The sequence below is a fragment of the Cottoperca gobio genome, chromosome 12 (assembly GCF_900634415.1).
Source record: "Cottoperca gobio chromosome 12, fCotGob3.1, whole genome shotgun sequence".
NCBI classification, from domain to species: Eukaryota; Metazoa; Chordata; class Actinopteri; order Perciformes; family Bovichtidae; genus Cottoperca; species Cottoperca gobio.
Genome location: NC_041366.1, coordinates 7,417,649 through 7,437,756, shown reverse-complemented (window position 1 = coordinate 7,437,756; position 20,108 = coordinate 7,417,649). Strand labels below are relative to the sequence as shown.

Here is a 20,108-nt window from a genome sequence, read left to right as displayed (position 1 = left end):
GCAATACAGAGATACATTTCATTCCAATACACTATGGCTTGTAAATAAGGAAAATAAAGTTTATTTTCTCAAACAAATGAGTTAAAATGGGGAAGAAGAGGATATTTTGGTGGTAGATGGATGGACTTGTACTTTGTGAAGACTATCGTAACGTAAAGTGCAGACTCTCATGATTTCTCTCTATGCTAACAAGTCACTCACTTAACCTCTAAGTAGATCACATGTAACATACATCATGATATGATGCTTAACTAATCTAACAGGTAACATCAGTAAAATACTTGCAACATAATGTGACTTCTGCAAACCACAAACCAAAAAATAATAAAAAAGGTTAAATCAACCAGGTTCAAGAATACTCGTGAAAAGAAATGCCCCAAAAACTAAATTATCATTGCATGAACAGTAAGACATGGAATAAAGATTCCAACATGAAATTCCACTTCATTGTGGGATTTCCTACATTTGAACATTTTCTCCCAAATTCTGACATTCTGCTGTGTCTTCTATTGTGTAGGCATAGCACCAAAAGAGTATTAATTTGTATACAATGAAAGTAAGAGCCTTGCTCTTACACACAAAGTACACAAATGTTTTCTGACTGAAATGTTTTGTGGTGCAATAAGGCGACTCTCAGGGGTTACCATTTCTTCATTCACTTCAGCCAATTTTTCATTTAGTGATTAATAACACTTTGGCAAGACAGCGAGTCTGAAAAGAGGCCTTTCAGTTAGATAAATTATCTAGACGAAAAAAACATTTCTGGTGATTCATTTTCTAAGTCTAAATTGTTTTCTCTCCTGTGATTAATTTGTCTACTTTGAACACAATGTGCAAATATTGTGTGTTAGCATATGTAACTTGTGTTTAGAGTTAAAACTCTGCTAAATTAATAAACTGTCCTATTTAGAAAATGGGGACGAGGTGCACTTCAGCCTCTTGTGGCCAAAAGGAATATTACAACAACCAGCACTTGACAACGTGATCTTGACAAAGACGGGAAAAAAGTAATTTAGAAAAATTATCCTGGTAAAACCTTTTTTTCAAGTCATAAATGCAGGAGAGAAAAATATTTAGATCAGACTTAAAAACGTAACTAGTAACAAATAACTAGACTAGAACAGTTAAGCTACTGTAATGCTAAAGGGGGGTTGGCTAAGTAAGATTGCGGATCTACGCGTCGCTACACTACAGTTCAAACTACTACCAATGAATCTAATCTGCTACCATCTACAGTTCCTACCAGAGCCCGTGCTTCCTTATCCTCCGTTATGATCTGCTGTCCAAGTCAGAGGAAGAGGGAAATAATCAATACAGTGGTGTCGCATACACCATTAAACTGATTAAAAAAACAAATATGGATAAATATCTGTCCGTTTCAGCCCCGCTCAGACGGACCATGATGGAAACCTACCTCCTCCTTCTCCTCTACTGCCTCTTCATCCTCCTCCTCTTCCTCTTCTACCACTCCATATTGCTTCAATTGTAAAGTGAACACACCGATTAAAACTTTAGCTACAGTGTCCAACAGCGACAGTCCTACAACCGACTAAGCACTACTTACAAATAACTACACACAGAAAGCATGGAGGGAGGTCACAGCTGACATAGAAGCTATTGATTGTCCTTACTGTAGCTACACTAAGACACTAATAGAGGACGTGATTTCATTAAGTCTCTCAAGCCTATCAGGCAGCACAGGGTCTAATCTCAGTATTGATCTCTGCTTGCATTGAAAGCATCACATCAGACATTGGGACGGCATATTGACCTTTTTAACAACTTCCACTACGGCCTTGTTAAGAGCCAAGACTACGTCCTAATAACAGGCAGCTACTTCACATGGTCCTGAACTACCACTACTGTACATACCAGCGCTTCTTCTTTTGCATACTGATACACGAGAGACACAAATACAACTGTTGTACAAGCAACCACCCCTAGAATATCTTGTTTAGTTGATTACTACTACTTTTTATGTTTTTTTAAAGGCATTAACTACGACGTCGTATTAGGGCTGTTTGTAGGTTTAAAAATAAATACCAGCCCAGAATCCCTTCATAAGCGTGAAGGCCTATTCTTAAGAACAACATGCAGTACTGAGTTTTTTTCTCATAAACTTTGTGATTTTTTTATCGTAAATTCACAAACTTAAGCTTAAGAGTGTAGTTTTTGGAATATTACCTTTCACCAAACTTATTTTTATTTATTTTTTACTACAGTAGCCCTAATAATAATAATAATAATAATCATAATTTGATCTGATTAGATTTTTATTTCGATCTCTTTTAGCGCTATGGCTAATCTTCCAAGAGTCTACAGTAAAATTAACAGCATCATACTGGTCCATCCATCCAGTATGATGCCATAGCACATCATCCACGCCATTGTCTTTAGTCTTACCTGTTTGGCGCCCATCGACTCAAACATCTTCTCCAGCTGGATTCTTAACTGCTGCACATTATTCAACAGGACACATGGCTACCGGAAGAGACAGGAAGACAGAGACTTTACTCGCATGTAGCTTCTTATTATATTATGTAATTATTTACCTTTGGAAACATAAGTATAACTTAAAACATAGTTTGCTAATGTAATGATGGAGCCACTGGAGGGTCTGTCAAGAGTCAACACATTCATTTATAATGTATTATGTAGGATGTAGAGCAGGGAAAGTGTCAAAGTATGTAAACCACCAAAATGATGCTATAAAGGGTGTTGACAACTTACAATCTTCTCCTTGTCAATATAAGTAGGGAACCCTTTGGTGAGAATGGCACTGTACTGCAGAAGAACTTTGCCGATAGTCTGTAAAGAGAATAAGAAATAAATACATAAGACAGAAAGAGTTAGAAATAACTCTTTCAACTTTGATGTTAAAAACATTCCCAAATGTCCCGTAATGTATTCTCTGGCATGCAGGAAAGCAAATCCCAAAACACAACACTGTGCTGCCCCCCCCTCATCCCAGGGAACAGGGGGGGGGGGGGGGGGGAGTATTACAACCAATTCAACATGTATTTTTTAAAGAGGAAATATCAAATTCCCTTAGAGAGAAAGTGAATGTCCCTCCAGACAAAGAAAATATTCACAGTCAGATGCTGGTCTTTGATCACTGACAGTCGATTCTCCATGAGTTACAAACAAGAGCTCTGTGCTGCGAATCCTTTTCCAATGTGATGTACTTCAGAGCAGGCTTCAATGTTTCACCATCCAGTGAAGCGGGTGTTACCTTGGAGAAGCGGCGGCTGTACTGAGCCATGACGTTAGGGTCGGGACATTCCAGTTTCTTGATGATCTCAAAGCTCTGGTTGAGCTGCGTGAAGATGTCCACCACAGAGCAGGAGAACAGAGCGTGCTCAGACGTCTGTTGGAACTGAGTCACAAACAAATACGTAAACAATAGGTTATTGGAGTTAAAGAAATAACTAAAACAACCTTCTGAAGCCCATTTGCTGATACTGTGCGTGTCTGTGAATATCACTGTCAGTAATTTCAATTTGACCATTTTCATCTTGTTGACAAGGTAACAACAAATCAAAAGGTCAATTTTAGAGCTGCAAAGATAAGCAGACTAATCGATTTGCCGTTCGACAGAAAAATGATCAGCAAATATTTTGACAATTGATTAATTGTTAAAGTTATCATGCAAAAATGGCAGAAAATGCTGTTAGTCTCAAATATGGAAATGGAGGTTCACAGCACAGCACACACAGTGAAATACTGCATTTAACCCACCCTAGTATTCGGATATACTATATATACACTATACAACGCCTGGGGTCCGATGCCTTGCTCGAGGACACCTTGGCAGTGCCTAGGAGGCCAACTGGCACCTCTCCAGGTACCAGTACCAGACTCTGTATTTGGTCCATTTGCAGAAGACATCAGCTTGGACTTTGAGAAACTGAGATGGACGTTTTTCACTATTTTCTGACCAAAAAAAGAATAGATTAATCTACAAAATGTTCTTACTCCATCTTTTTTGTCTCTCTCTAGGGCTCCATGCATAAACTCCATAGATACGTCCTCATTTTCCTCCAACCACTGTAACACGAACTGTAGGAACCATCTGCAAGGGAAAATTAAGACAGTTATTTTTATTTTTTTATTGGGATTATATCCCTATCCAATACCTGGGTTAAGGATCAATCAATTTCATAAACAAAAATAAGTTTTTCAAAAAGAAATGTCATGTTTCCCTGTGCCTGTGAGAAAAGCACTTACGATGGGTAGTCGGGAACGACGTCTTTAAAGTTTGGCAGCTCCTTGACGTATTCATTGTTGAGCCACTTGACCTTGAAGTGCAGGTTCATGTAGTCGGTGCTCTTACACAGTCTGTGCTTCTCGTGCTCTGCATATACAAAGACATGAAGAGCCTTGTGAGCATTGGGAGTCCGGCCACTGAGTTGCATTATGGGAAAAGTAGGATCAAGTATCTTTGCACCATAACGGATATCTCTGGATTTTGACCATTCTTTTTTAAACGTGTTTCCCACAAGACCTCCCAACTTAATGTACGTGTGAGGATAAATTGCTAAACTGTTTCAGAGACGGAGATTATGTCGCCAATCTTACATGGAAATTGCTTTAGAAAAAGATCATTAATGGCCAGTATGGACAGGAGGCATCATGTTTTGTTTTTCTAATGTTATTTGATCACAATTTTTACAGATTATTACATTATCCGTTTTTATTATTATTTATTTTTTAAGTATCTCTATTGGTGTTAGCTTTAAGCAAAACAAAGCGAAGAAACTTATTCCTCACAAAGCAACACAAACAAAAACAATACACAATGATAAAGATAAATACATCAATAATTAAATAAATAGAAAAACATTATAAATAAGTGGAAGACTTTTGCATTAGCAATATTTCTGAATAGTTCAAATCGAACCCGGTACTAAAGTATCTTTTCAGTGATCTAAACTACTACTACTCTTAAATTTGAAGTACTCTTTGGCAGTGCGTCTTAAGCAAAATCTCTCAAGAATTATTCCGTCTCTGAACACCATCCCTTTTTATATAAAAGCTGATTTCTGTAGTGTAGTATGTGAAACAGATATTTCACAGTGATGGTCTCTGTCGGGGACTCATCTTGAAGACAAGGGCTGGTGCTGTACAGTACGGTACAGTACAGAAGAGAACAATCCCAGAGAGGCTCCTGGGACACATAAGCAGCTTTCAAACTCTGCACATTTATTATTTGACTGTTTCACTTCATCTTCCATGGCACTTTGTTGTTTCCACCCCAGAACGTCTCTTCTCTTAATGCCATTTCCAGATTCATCAGAGCTCTTCTTCTCTTCTACTTAGTCTATGGCTCTACAGCATACTACGGAAACATATATGCAAGTACTTTCACATATTATATCCCTGATACAACACAGTGACCATGAGTGGGATGATGGATATCTGACACTAGGTGTGACTTACCTTCCATAGCATACTTCATGTCTTGAGCGAACAATGTCCACATGACCTCGGCTGACACCTTCCCTACGTTCAGTTCTTGAGGGAATCTGAGAGTGAGGTGACAAGTGCTAATTTTAGGCATCCATCATATATCATAACATTTAGAACTTAGTAGTGCTGGACTGAAAGTCTTTTTTCTTTTTAACATTCATAGCTTCTATTGAGGTTTTCGAATGTGTCGTCATATTTTATGACGTCATCACCCTAGAAAAGAAATACTGATCAAATAAAATGTATAAAATAAATTAGTTTTCAATCAACTTTCTTTATTAAATATGAGTCGTCAGTGCAAGCTGGTTTCTGAAAGGCTAAACGGCAACAAATATGGATTAAATAATATTTTGTTGGATAAAGAGATGTTATGAATAACATCATTCTTTTTTAAATACATTTTCAATTTGGACTTTACAACACTGTTTTTTGGAAATGTTTGGATCACGTGAAAACTGCTCAAGAGTTATTAAAACAGTCTGTACGTTTCGTACAATTTGACAAGAAGTAAAGATAAAGTTGAGTGTATGCATGTCACTAACTGGTTGAGCACAGGTGTGTAGGAGTTCCTGTCCTCTTCAATGATGGAGACGATGAGCATGATGAGTTTGGGCCAGAAGTCCAAGTTCTTGATGCTCGGGCCCTGCTCCTCCAAAGGAAGCTCCTCCTTGTTCTAGATTAGAAAACAACACAGTCAGCCACTAAAAAGAGACTTCAACACAATTAGTATAATGGATTGTATATCTGCTTTAGCAGTCATGTAGTCACGGCTCAGGGCAGTTCATACACATGTTACTATCGCCAGCTAGATATACTCGAATGTACTCGATGCCCGTTGAAGTCGGGTGGTTGTAAATGACTTTGACATCACGCAGAAATTGTCACGTATTATTTTTTTACCTCTCACAGACACAAAAGGAAGTGGGCGAGTGTGTGACGTATGCTTTTATATCTGGAGGGAAGCAGAGAACAGGGAAAGAGCCTGGAGAGAGCGACAGAAGAGAAGCGCCAAAAGGGAGTTTACACGTGTTGAGAAGTTCGGAAATGGTAATGCAGGATGCCAGCCTCCACTTCGAAAGAGACGGTCGAACCAGCCTTCCCCACATTGTTTTGCGGTACGTGTATATACTAGGTATTACGGTACGAGTGTGTACAGACTGACTTCAAAATAAAAGTGACCTTCTGGTGAAAAATACATGTATAAATACAAGAAAATGTATAAATCTTAAACAATAAAAAAATTAATGATAATATAAAAAAATGACTGCCTGCAAACTGTACTTCAAATAAAAATCTAATCAAACTTAATAATAAAGAATACATTTCAAAAGACCAATCTGACCTCAAAATGACAGAAGACCACCTCAGACAATATTCTGATGTGGAATTTCATAATTACAGCCCTCTAAAATGTCCTCTCAATTCAGTTTACTGAATGATCACACTGGTATGATCATATGCAGTGTTAAATCAAACAGTTAAGTTATTTTAGAGAAAATATCGAGACATATATCGTGTACCGCGGCATAGCCTTAAGATATTATTTATAGGCCATGCATCCCAGCCCGACTATTTACCTAGCTTTGCAGCACTTTGACTTACTGATGCGCCTGCTGTTTGGATCATTAGCCCTAGACTTACTGTGTCAACAGGTTGGTACTGTCTGCTGTACAGCTCGTGGCAGTTATTGAAGATGTAGTCGTATGTAGAGTTGAGGCAGGCCTTGACGCAGTCCCTCACCACCTGGCTGGCTCTGGGCGGAGACTGTAACTCCTGGACCTGAACACCAGATGGAGATAGCAACACTGGCAGTGAATGTGTGCAAACAATCATTTAAACTTTACTTCATGGCCAAGCTATGGGAAAATGTCCCAATTAAAAAGCCATTTGCTGAGATTCTACAGAGAGCAACTGTAGTAAAAAGAAAGCCTCGTCACGCTGTTCGCTACCTTCATCCTGAAGAAGGTGATGCTGGTTAGAAGGTCCACAGTCGATTTCAAATCCTGCAGGCGATCCTTGTTGCTGGCAGGAAAGTTGTTCTGCAGAGGAAAAACAAGTTTTATATACATGTCCTAAAATGTAGATTAAAACATTAGATTACCATGCAAGTGCTTCAGTAGGTGGTGTCATTTGCTTAGCTTTAAACAAGGCGACACAATAACTAACAGTAATAGTACAAGTAATTAAAGAGGTAGTAAAATTTAACTTAACTTATCAGGGCAACAACATAACTTATGAGAACAATATCAGTAGAAGCAAAATATTACCCTGTAGGTTGAGAGGTCAATGCGCAAGGAGTTGTGTAGCTGGTCTAAAAGCTTCACAAAGCGTTCTTTCTGTGGGGGGAATAAAATGAAAAAAATAAATAATGAGATATTACACACACAGAGAAAGAGAGATTTTCCCCCACACACTGGTGGCAAAGGGTACAATACAAGGTGGTTGCTCATCACACACACACACACACACACACACACACACACACACACACACACACACACACACACACACACACACACACACACACACACACACACACACACACACACACACACACACACACACACACACACACACACACACACACACTACAAACCCCAAAATTGGAAGCAGCAAAGCGGTCGGAAGCGGACACATTGGTGGAGGCGGTTGTGTGAGCATAGAAGGCGTTGATATTGGCCAGCAGGGTGCTCATCACTGCAGGAACCCCAGGACACATGTACTTAGACGACAGACAGGCAAAGTGCCTGGAAAGACAAGGACAGGGAACGCTTGATAAAGACCTGAGCAGCATGCCTCCCATTTCAACACTCACAGAGACATTCCGTTATCACAGAGGAAAGGTTTTTTGTCAAAGCAATGTAGGAGTACACCATGAAGAGATGTGTCTTTATTTGGTCAGCCTGCGTCCTCTCAGGGGTCTTGTTTCATCCATATGATCCCTATTAGAAGCATCTGCCCATCAGCCAGCTGGCACGTTTAGGCTGAAGGATGGTCATGTTGGAGTATGATTTCTGTGAATGATGAGCCCAGCTAACCGGCATCTGTATGAAAGCATGATATTTCATGGAGACAAATCCATCCTCAGCCCATTTATAATGGATTCTCTTTCATTTTGAGGCCAACAGGGAACGACCATGGCACTGAGAGGCACTTTGATATGAGAGCAAAAGACAGAGAGGACAAACACATGGACAAGTAGAGGGAGAGCCTTCCGTCCTATCTGAGACTCACGTCATGGCCTGGTAGATTGACTCAATCCCATAGCGCATGGCAAACTCGTCCACTATTTCCTGGGCCACATCGTCATAGTAGACTTTCCATGAGTCGTCTCCACGAGCTTCTGGGATTTTCACCCCCCCTTGGCCGAGCATATCGGTCGAGTGGTGGAACAGGTTCTGTAATGCAGATATAACGGGTTAATGTCATTTGAATGGCATTTATATAGTAGATCTTAAACATTTCTGATTAGCATGCTCATTTTTTGGTCAGTTGAAAGAGAGTATCGGTAGGAAACTGCACTTTAAATGTGTATCGATGATTCTTTATTTTTATTGTTGCCTATTGTGTCTAGTTCAATGTTGCGTTTGTTCAATGAAAGAATGTTGTAAATAATTATCTTTTTCAACCAGCAATATCAGTTTATTTATCGCAAGTAATATCGTTATGGCGTTATTCAATGTTAGCGCATATTGTCCTCATATTATACAGCCTTATTTGATATCCTGTGTATTTAGGTTATTACCACAAACACAACCAATGGCGGATGAGAATCAAATACCTCATGCAAGGAAGTGTACTGCACATGATATGGAGCCACTTTCTCCTCTCCTTTGATCTCCACGTTGATCTGGAGGCGAATGGCACCTGACACGGCCGACTTGTCCGTCCTCTTCTCTATAATTAAACACAAATTACAGTCATGCAGATACACACATGTGCACGCGTTCTCGATTCCTAACTCAAATACGAATCTGTGACATAGAGACACACAAGGATCCAGGTCTGTTAACACAACACTAATTACAGACTATTAACGTGGAAGTGCTATTGTAGGGGGGGGGGGGCAACCCTAATAGAAGTCCTCTAGCTGATAGTGAGGGAGACAATGGCAGTGGGCTGTATGGATCTGCGCCTGATCACCGAAGACACTTGAGCTAGAGCTTCTCTGTAGGGTGGAGTGCTTGGCGGCTCACCCCTGCTATTTGCCCTGACAGGCACTCATTAAGGGTAATTTGTACATGTCGGCGGAGTGGTCGATTTCCGAGTGTAGTGCTGCTTCTTGGTAATCGCACATCAGGAGGAGAGAGGGGGAGAGTACGAGCACAAGAAGATAAGAGATTGAGAAGAGAAATGTGGGGCATATTACATACATTTACTTCAAATTCTTATTTGTAATGACTCCTAACCAAAGTCATATTTCTTTGTGTTGATGTGATTATCGGAGAGATATTAATCTGAGCACTTCATGACTCCCAGTTTACAAGAAACAGCAGATTTATAGGCGCATTCATATTCAGTGCCGTGCAGCTCCAGGGGAAGATTTATTAATGTCACAGTGAAGTCATTTTCAGCACTTTAATCAAGTAGAAACAAGAGATGCTTTGTGCTTAAGAAGCGAACGCCTCACACTCACATGGCTGTGAAAATGAGTAGTAGGACAGTGATAAATGCAACATGCCATAATGCCTGTGGTGGGTAAATCTATGAATCTATCAGTTAACGGGGGGGGGGGGGGGGGGGGTTCAAACTAACTACTGACTGAACTCTTAGCACCAAACAGAAACAAACAGATGTGGTAAGACTGTACGCCTCATCAGAGAGTAATGTACTATGAAAGAGGGAAAGTGGAGAAAAAGCCTGAGGTAGAACTAAGCAAAACAGGCATGGTAAATGAGGAACAACATGAAGTATGTCATAATCCATGCTCTCTGGGATAAGATATCTTTATATTGTTAAGAGGTTGTGTTTCTTACCAGTACATAACCACCATAATTTTTCTAACAACTTACCAGTGAACCAGTTTGGTTCAGGATTCTTGGAACCTTAGAGCCATCTAGAGAACCAGCCAGCATTTCCATCAGTTTAAGTGGAAACATTGTAATCAAGGATGTGACACCAACGGAGGACGTTGCATATCGGAAGTAGCAGTATTAGCAAGATGGCGGATTGCATTAATTACCTGCAAGGGTTTGTTCAATCATTGCAGATATTTGTTTTTAACCAAAACAAACAAGCACGGACCAACTGTTATGTTGGTAATGTATAATGACACCACTGCAAGCTGAATTTTCTGACAATTTCTGACTGGACGACTCTATTGTTGCCTTGTCCATTCTCTATTTCCAACCTGTAGAATAAGACCCGTCCACTGATTTCGTCACGGTTTGCACTACAGGACAATGACATTTTTTTGGTTCTTTGGTTGGTTGGGAACCAACTATTGGGGTTCCAAACCAATTATTTATTTATTTTGTCAAAATGCTCAGAATGGTTCAAAATTAGATGAACCACCCGAAACGGAATTCGTTCCATGTTGGTCGAAAAGGGGTACAAGAGAAACTGCTGCTGCTGCCATTACTTTTCTTTTTTCGAAAATTACCAAAAAGGTCTCCTTATGTTTCCATCTGCATCTTCTAAATGTGCATGAATGGCTTTGTAGGTTTGTCATTGAGTTATCCCCTAGTTCTATTAAATGTTTGGTGTACAAACAGTGTACTTCTGACTATGTCCATATCAACGACAGCACACTGACCCAAGTTGTACCAGACGTCCATTTCTCCGCTCAGCGTTCGAACTTCAATTATACTCTGGCCCAGGAAATCATCAGATTCCCTCTTCAGACGCTGCTTCACCCTCGACTTGATGTCATCATCCTCGTCCCACACACGCACTTTAATTCGGTCTGAGGAATTGTGGCACTCACTGGCAAAAAACAGGAGAGAAAAAAATAGATGTACACAAAAGAATAATATACAGGATGCAATTTCATAAAGAATAGTACACGTGGTACAGAGTTTCTGAAGAACAAACATGAAGGCATTGCGTGAACTTTAATGAATCCTACTCACCTCGAGGCTAGTGTATGGCTCATGTGCTTGACACTATTAGAAAAAACCTTGCGCAAGAAAAGTTTTACATTTATACACAAATTTCATAACCAAGGAAATTGGATGACTTACAAGTGGAACTTCTCTTCCCAGACAGGATTGAGATTGCCATAAATAGTCTTGGTTCTCTTCTTGGTCTTGCCCACCTGAACGGTGACATATGGATCACTGGATCCTGTCTTGTCCTTTGCCTGAAGTCCTTGGGCACAAACGACTATCGCGATCATGGAAAAGATACAAGATACAACCATTAACAAGAATCACATGTGGTACTGCTGGGGATGATGCTGAGGAGCAAACTTTAAAGTTGTGGTTGAATTCATCAATTTCCTGTCAATTTTAAATCACCTGTGATGGTGATCTTGGCTGACCACTTTGAGGTGCCGTCCAGTACGCTCTGCTTGATGGTCTTCATCTGCTGCGCATGGATGGCTTTGCTGATGATAAACACTTCCCTGATAAGCTCAAAGATTTCTGGCTTGTTCCTTTCCCTGATCTTCATCCTGTCCTTCATGGCCATGATAATATTCTGAGTCCGGTCTTCAGCTCCGTGCTTAGAGCTCTTCTCTGCAGCACCTGTGCATTTAACACAAATGTTTACAGAGTAAAAATCCAATTTCGAAGTAGTGCATGTAATGTTTTTTTATTGTTTTCTGGACAGTACTCACGCTGTAGACAGTCAGCATTTAGCAGCTCTTGGCACTTCTCGTGGCACTTGACCCCACACTCAGAGCAACGCATGCCTTGGCGGGCTATTCCCCAGAGCAGCCCCTCACACTCATAGCAGTATGTGGGTGTAGTGGCGGTCCACACCTCGAAGTTATGTGGTGTAGTGCAGGATATGGGGTAGATGAGAGCCTGCAAGGTCTTCTTATACACATGGTTTTTCTATAGAAGGGAGACATCTTTTAACTACAATTACCACATTGCAGTTGTATGCCTATGGCCACAAGTCATGTTGCAGTTTGGCCAAAATGTCATTACTTTAGCATTTTGACCTATTAAGACATTTGTGTGGAATTGTCAAAATAAGCATGTGAATTCTCCATAATGAAGTCAGAGAAACTTTAAAAAGGTGTTGTACTCACCAGCTCATCATCCTTGATCGAGGACCGTGCAGCCATGGCAGATGCGATCCCCGCCTTCCTGGCTTGGACGAGAGACTGAACAACAGGTGGAAATCTTAGCATTTCATGAAACACATGTACAACCCACAACCAAGCACATCTCAAAATATTACTATAACAATGAAGGCCAGTTATGTTAAAAAGGTGGTTGCGGTAGTTGTACGGGTGGTGAGTAGGGTTATTATTTTTCCCACTGATGAATTCTTACCAGATGATCAGAAAACCTGTGTGAGTATTATTAGTTTTAAGCAGCTAAAAATGATACACCAGTACAGTATCAACACCATTAAAAAAAAGAAAAAGAAAAAAAACCTTCAGCCAGACATGTTCATGGAGTGTTAGTAGTGAATTCTACCCTTGCACCTTTATTATTTGTGGTTGCAGGGGAAGAGAAATACAAACCAACAAGGTGGGGGAATGATTTGTTACAGTATATTTTAATGATAATATCAAGTAGGAAGAAAAGCTACCAATAACCAAGAGGATGCATGCAAATGTTTTCATTTCTATAGGAGGTTTGCGATCAAAGAGATTCACATGCTATAGATGTACATACGTGTTTGAGGTAACTACTGCTTTATTTGTCCTACTTGATATTTTGTAGAAAAGGGAGGGGCAACTGGGTTCTATTAACTTACCATAGCCTGACCAAGCAGAGTGAATGCATTCAAGAGAGTTGTGGGGTATAGTTTTCGGGTTTAAGAGAGGAGGGAGAGAGAAATTAGCAGGCTGATTTCATATTTTGTCTCCATTTGTTGATAACAATCTCAACCCAAATTCAGCTCAAAGATAAAAGAACTGTGACTTCTGTGGTGGTCTCACAAATAGAAACATGTGCACTCACATAGAAAGAACAAAACAAACAGGATGACATATGACATACAGCATATACATACATATATATACAATAAAGGAATAATGAGTATGTACTCACCACATCGCTGACCAAGGCGATAGGTTTCTTTTTACGCAGGTCTGGCATGCTGTCAATTCCATACAGACCAGATCCGCCACTATGCACCAACAAAAATAGAATACAATTAAATAAAAAGTCCTCACAAACAATAACACAGCAGTGCATTTTCACTGCTAGCCCAATGGTCAAACTATTAATTAATAGTATGACAATGCTTATAATGCGTATAAATGCTTATTTATTGTTAATTATTCATTAAAATGACCAAATAATGATGCTCAAATTGTGTTAAGCAAACTAAATGTAGGTGTTAACACTATATGACTTACCCTGGTTTGACCCAGGCTTGTCTAGCATTGGGTTCTTCATCTCGAACCTACAAGATTAAAAATGTGAAAATGTAGACAGACTACTTACAGGCTCATGCATAGCAGTATATTATAGAAAGAGGAAAAGTTGGAATAAGTGAAAGTTACATTTGATTGAGTTTTACCTCTCTGATGTTACAGAACATGCAAAGTCAAATAAAAAATGAATGGTGATGCTTTTAAAACACAGAATCAAAATCTATTTTGCGTAGCTCTTTAATTGTAAAAGATGTTATGTGAAATGCAATGGCGGACCAACATTATGTAGATACAAAACTAACTTCTATTCACAGGTCAAGATGTAAGTACATTCTGTTTACCAACAGACTGCTTTTAAGAGACACCACAGACCAAAATTATAACCGGGGGGCTACACATGTAAACAAGTTTTTTTACTTTTTCCTCAAAGTTAAAGTCTTTCATCCGAGTCTGAATATCCGTCTCTCAGATGACAGAAGTTGAAAGTGAAAATCCCTCTGGAGTTCACTCTCACAGTACAAGTTTCTGATATTGTTTTAAAAACTTCTGGGGAAAACAAAGCAGCTGCACTAACACTAGCACTAGAAACAGAATTAGGGAATCATTCTCTAAAGCTACATGAATGAAACCAATGATAAACTATTTATCATAAAGAATAACTGAAGTAATGGGACAAATGTCTTTTCCAGAATAGCAAGATGAAGTTTTCAATAAATATTACATATCAACCCTATGATAACCTGCATCATTTGCATATAGTGCATTATGCTTTGAGTGCACCCAAACATTCCCTTTGACAAGGACAAGTTATGGAGAAAAAAACTATTATACTACAACAATCATAATCAACAGGAAGAAATGCTTAAATATGGAGCTAATGTTATATGAGTAACCTGATTATCTTCAGTACCACACTCTGCAAAGAAAGAACAAAATTATTAGTAATGGTATGAAGTAGCTGTAGTTGACCAAACTACTTTAAGCAGCTTTGCAAAATAGTGATTTAAATTACTCTCATATCAACAAGTGTTCATAAAATGATGGCTGTATAATTCTATAAACATTTAGTCTCAATGCAACATACACACCTTTAATCTGATCTTTACACAATGTGTTTTTGTTGTTAATACTGGCATTGCCAGCAGTTGTAGGAAAAATATTCTTAAATATACCTGGGATAAACTCGTCTTGAGATTGGGATCCCTGAGACCCTTGAGATCCATGTGAACCCTGGGACCCCTGAGCAGATTTGGACAGTCTATGACGCGTTTGCCTCTTTTCCCTCAGAATGCGTTGGAAATTAGCAACACGCTCTTTGTGACTGTCATCTGTAGGCTTGCCTTGATTTACCTCATCAAGAACGTGGTTTTCCCTAATTGGACTTAACCGCACCTCATCCGTACTGAGCACCGGACCCAGTGGACTCTCGCCCTGCCTTGCAAGACAATGGTCTGGTGTTAAGTCAAGATTGGACAGTTCCCCATCTGTTGGACATTCTCCTTTGTCCTGTGACATATCTACAGAGTGATACTCAGTTGGGGTGCAGGAAAAGTGGCTTGCTTCATGAGGTGATGCTTGAAGGGAGCTTGACATGTTCTCATGTGTCTCACTACAATCCACGTAGACCGAAGCCTCACTCTCCTCCTTTGGAGTGCCAAATTGAGTATGATTCTCTGTCAGACTAACCTCTTCCTCTGTATACTCTGTACTGCTCTGCTCCTCTTTAGGTTCTCTGGGTTTTCTGACAGGGGATGGAGTTTCCTCGGACCCACTATCATCTTTAACCCCTTCAGGGTTGGATCCTTCCAACTTTTTCAAAGCCCCTTTCAAAGCTGACCTGAAAGTGAGTACGGCCTTACTAAATGTTTTCACGTCAAAACCTACATTGGGGCTCTTGATTGCGCTATCAAGATCTATTTCAGAAGACTCTGGGGACAAAGATTCTCCTGTTTCATCCCTAGATATACTGTGATCTGTCCACTCCCTGTCCAAACTATCAGCAGATCCCAGATCAAGAGTGTCACCAGAAGATGGACAGTCATCGCATAGTGAATGTGGCTCCAGGTTAACATCATCACAGTCCGTCAACAGCACAGTGGAGCAACTCAGACTCCTGGAGGGCTCACTACACAGTTCATTTGCACAAGCATCCATGGTATGGTAACCAGAACTACGAGAGTATGGGCAGTTTGCAGAACAGTCACACTCCAAGTTCTCTTCCTCATTTTGTAGTCTGGGGGGCCTCCAGTCCATCATACTGGAAGAACTTGTTGGAGAGACGTAATGTTGTCCAAACAGCAATGAGAGATGCTCAGAGCTGTCGTGTGAAGAATGACCCGGTGTGCTGCTTTGTGTCTCCTCTGTGGCACACCTGTCCCAAACACCAAGACAATTCTCTAACCCTTCTCCACCGTTTACACAAGAGCAGATGTCATCCTCACTCCAACCTCCTTCTCCACTTAGACTGTGCTGCATATCAACAGAAGGCCACTGGTCATATTTTGTGTCGCCAGAGAGAAAACTTGCTTCCGGACAATTGGAGCTTTGACAGGATGACAGAGAGCTGGTGCTTTGGTAGTCAGGGCCACGATGAATATCCAGGTAGCAGGGGTCTGGTTTTGCAGGGCCTAGCATGTATATGTTTGAACTCTGCTTTGAGTTCTCTTGGTCCACTTGCTGGTCTGATTGTAGAGTGACTCTATCAACATGCCATTGTTTGGGTGATCTCTGAGATGGTATACCTCCAGAATCTTTTCCACAATCTTTGATATCCAACAGTGGACTGGTGTCTCTCCCTTGAAGAGATGTGATGGCGTTCTGTCTACCCAGGCTTCCTTGTCTGATGCGGGGTGTTAGAGGAACAGGACTAGGGAGAGGTGCAGCTGAAGCCCCAGAGTACAGCTCACCTATTTCACTGAGCACTGCATCGACACAACAAGATACTTCATCTACCGAGCCTCGCACAGATGTTAGATACTGCCTCAGGTCAGAAATTTCCTCCTGGATCTTGTTGATGCCTTTGAGCTCTTTTAGGATATGTTCCACTACGTTACTAGAGCCTTGCTCTGCATCCTCACCCTCCATCTCCTTTTTCTCTTCTTTATTTATGATCCTTTCTATAAGCCTGGGTATAGTATTCTCAACAATCCCAATGCCATCCTGGCAATCAGAACGTATGTTTTCCCCATACTGGGTGAGGTCAGCTTTGGGGCAGGTAGTGTCAACTGATGACAGGTCATTAAGGGAGTTATCCTCTGTCTCCTGGAGGCACTTCTGCAGCTTTCTGCGCAGTCTCCGCCCCACTTTAGGGCTCTGTGATCTCTTCTCCTGCAGGTCTGGAAGTAGCTCTGATTTATAGGGTTCATCCTGTCCACTGTGTCCACTGGGGAACATCCCTGAGAAGTGGCACTCTTGATCAGCTGTTCCCACACATGGACAAATCACTCAGAGACTCTTCCTCAGGGGGGCGTTAGCATAAGCCAAAACCTTAAACTTCATATGACAGTGCCTGACGGACAAAAAATAAGTTATTTTGTTGACAAAGCAGTCAAAACTCCAAGCACTGACCTTCATTTGTTGTGTGTTAACTAAATGTACTATAGGAAACTAATTTGAAGCTTAATTGGTTGGTAGTTCTGCTATGCCATTATTCTGCTACGTCTCTGCCATAAAATAGCAACCAAACCAAACCACCAAATCAAGAAAATCCTTTATATGCTACTTAAAAAGGCTATTAAATTAATAATTTTCATTTCAATTCGACTCATGGAAGAGGAATGAACTGTCAAATAAATAGCAACCAACATTAATCTTATGTCTTTTGAAATACCTAGAATTCTATTTCTATCACTAACAGCCCAGACAGTTATGTGAGAATAACAAGAACTAACCGCTGACACTGTGATTACTAGGTTATGTTTAAACAGTCAACAAGTGATGGATCAAAATGTAATGTCATATTTGAGGTCGCATTGAGAGACTGTACAGTATAGAAGTTGGATAGATAGTGTCTATAAATGACCTCACAATCCGAGTAGCCACTTTGCAGAATAAAAAAATGCAGCAGTTTACATCTCTGTAATTAAAGATGCTTTGAAAGGCAGCTCGGTAATTAGATGACAGGTCAATTCTTTCGTCTAGGCCATGTCATTCTTTCACACCCATACCAGCTGCACATCTTAATACTGTAGCATTACATGGCCTACAGTGTATACACTAAAGGGATTATTGAATTATCCAAAAAATGCAACATAATTCTATTTGATGGCATTACATAATCCAGGAATGTATGTCTTGTTTACAATAAAGAAATGGCACAAGTTGAGAAATTATAAATGTCTCATATGCTCCTTCCATTAAGTCACAGTATACAGTATATTAGACACAGTTTAGTGGTATCATCTCTGTCTGCTGAGCATCACCATTTAGATAATATGATCAGGAATATACAAAATCCTATAATTGAAATGGTGCAATGGACAATTCCTGCTGATCACGTTCGGATACTTGCTGCTTTAAACTGGATACAATAGGATTTGTTAGAACTAGTGAATTTGAAGCACTTTGGGAGTTTCTTGACACTTTTAACTGGACTATTCAAAACGCCAAGAACATTATATGAAGTTAACTGCTATCTCTTTTGTTTCTTTGGATACAGCATTAGCAAGGTCTTTAAATGTTGCTATAATTAAAGGCTCAAACAAATATTATGTTATTAACTGCCTTGTACAATGGATTATGAAGGATGCATACTGATGTCTAGGTATGTCTCTCCACTGTTTGACTTGCAGTAACAAGCTGACTACAATTATTTTGTACATTTATTTTTAAATGATAACATAATATGATATATAATAGTTTTCGTTTTGGTCGGTGGATTCCCTATTCCATTAAAGTAAATGACTCCAGAGAGTTGATAACTACATGAACCCACCCCTGCACTGGATTTCTCCAATAAGCACTTAAACACTGAAGGTGTGTGTGAGCCTGATAAGGGTTTGGTAGGCAAAAATAAAAACTAATCAAGCCTATCAGAATAGAATGTGTCCAATCACTACTGAATCAACTGGGAGCATTATAGCTTGCCATAAAAATACCTTGTATTACTCATTAATGTGTTCCTTAATTTCTGATTATTAAACATAGAACAGGAATATATGGCTCAAATTAATTTGTTGTATAACTCATTACCAACCAAATATTAAATAAACAAGTCCACTCTTTTTACAGACAGCCGTGATCTGCTATGGGTGTACTCTTATAGTCAGTGATTTATTAGTTTGCTGTCCTGGATAAAAAAAGGTTAAAGGGCTGTTGGGATCAGGCCCATTTTCCAAGACTGTCAAAGTAATAGCCTGCAGCAATCTTCTTTCTCTCCTTACTAAATAGTCTGTGGCCTGAATAAAAAAAAGATTTATTTCTTGTGAAGTTTTTACATTGACTTCTCATCAAAGAATGACATTCCTGTGTATTATTTAATCAAAAAGTCTACACAAACTTGAGATGAAGTGTTTAAAGGGATAAAAATATATATTAAAATGTAAACCTTACCTTATGGGAAAACAATTAGAATCAAGAACAACCTGTAGACATCTTGCAAGATCCATTAAATCCGCATGGAGCATCGTACAGCAGTGGTAACGTCTCGGTTTTTCTTCAAAATGTATCCGCGAATGTATTATTGAATGTTTTACCAGCGGATCTGCTTTAACTGACAGAGATGCAGAAGTGCTGGATCCCTCATTGGCAAGTGCGACAGTAGTAGACCGCGATCATACAGCAGTTCACCCTCGGTTAAGTAGCCATCCCCACTCCCCTCCCACCCTCTTGCGTGCTTTCTCTGCTCTCTCTCCCTCCGTCCTCTGGCAATGTATTCCAGCACAGAGCTAATCTGAGGCTGTGAGAGTGCCAGCTCTCTGTCTCATTAACTCATTTTCTGGTTTTCCACATCTGCCAGCTGCTGATATTTGTGATGTTATTCTTCCTATTCATAAAAAAAGTGAAAACACCCCTGATAAACATATCAGTACCGCTGGTTTCCCTGCTTTCTGTGAATTCCTTGCCTAAGGAAGGAATTTCTATTCAAAGATTTCAGCTCAGTCATATCAAATATGGGTTTTGAAACTGATACTGGAAATGG

The 20,108-nt window shown here is 39.9% G+C and overlaps 1 protein-coding gene across 1 annotated transcript in view; it reads right to left on the bottom strand.

The window, feature by feature from the left end:
* The window catches only part of LOC115016554 (protein unc-13 homolog B-like), a 73,841-nt gene that overhangs the window by 10,705 nt on the left and 43,028 nt on the right, over positions 1-20,108 (bottom strand). Inside the window, 20 exon segments of the mRNA XM_029444366.1 lie at positions 2,404-2,481; positions 2,731-2,808; positions 3,233-3,376; positions 3,976-4,072; positions 4,228-4,354; positions 5,440-5,525; positions 6,012-6,142; positions 7,111-7,248; positions 7,419-7,508; positions 7,737-7,805; positions 8,066-8,216; positions 8,704-8,867; positions 9,251-9,366; positions 11,225-11,394; positions 11,652-11,793; positions 11,928-12,155; positions 12,248-12,467; positions 12,668-12,742; positions 13,641-13,719; positions 13,952-13,998. Of these exon segments, the coding sequence (XP_029300226.1) occupies positions 2,404-2,481; positions 2,731-2,808; positions 3,233-3,376; positions 3,976-4,072; positions 4,228-4,354; positions 5,440-5,525; positions 6,012-6,142; positions 7,111-7,248; positions 7,419-7,508; positions 7,737-7,805; positions 8,066-8,216; positions 8,704-8,867; positions 9,251-9,366; positions 11,225-11,394; positions 11,652-11,793; positions 11,928-12,155; positions 12,248-12,467; positions 12,668-12,742; positions 13,641-13,719; positions 13,952-13,998 (2,430 nt within the window).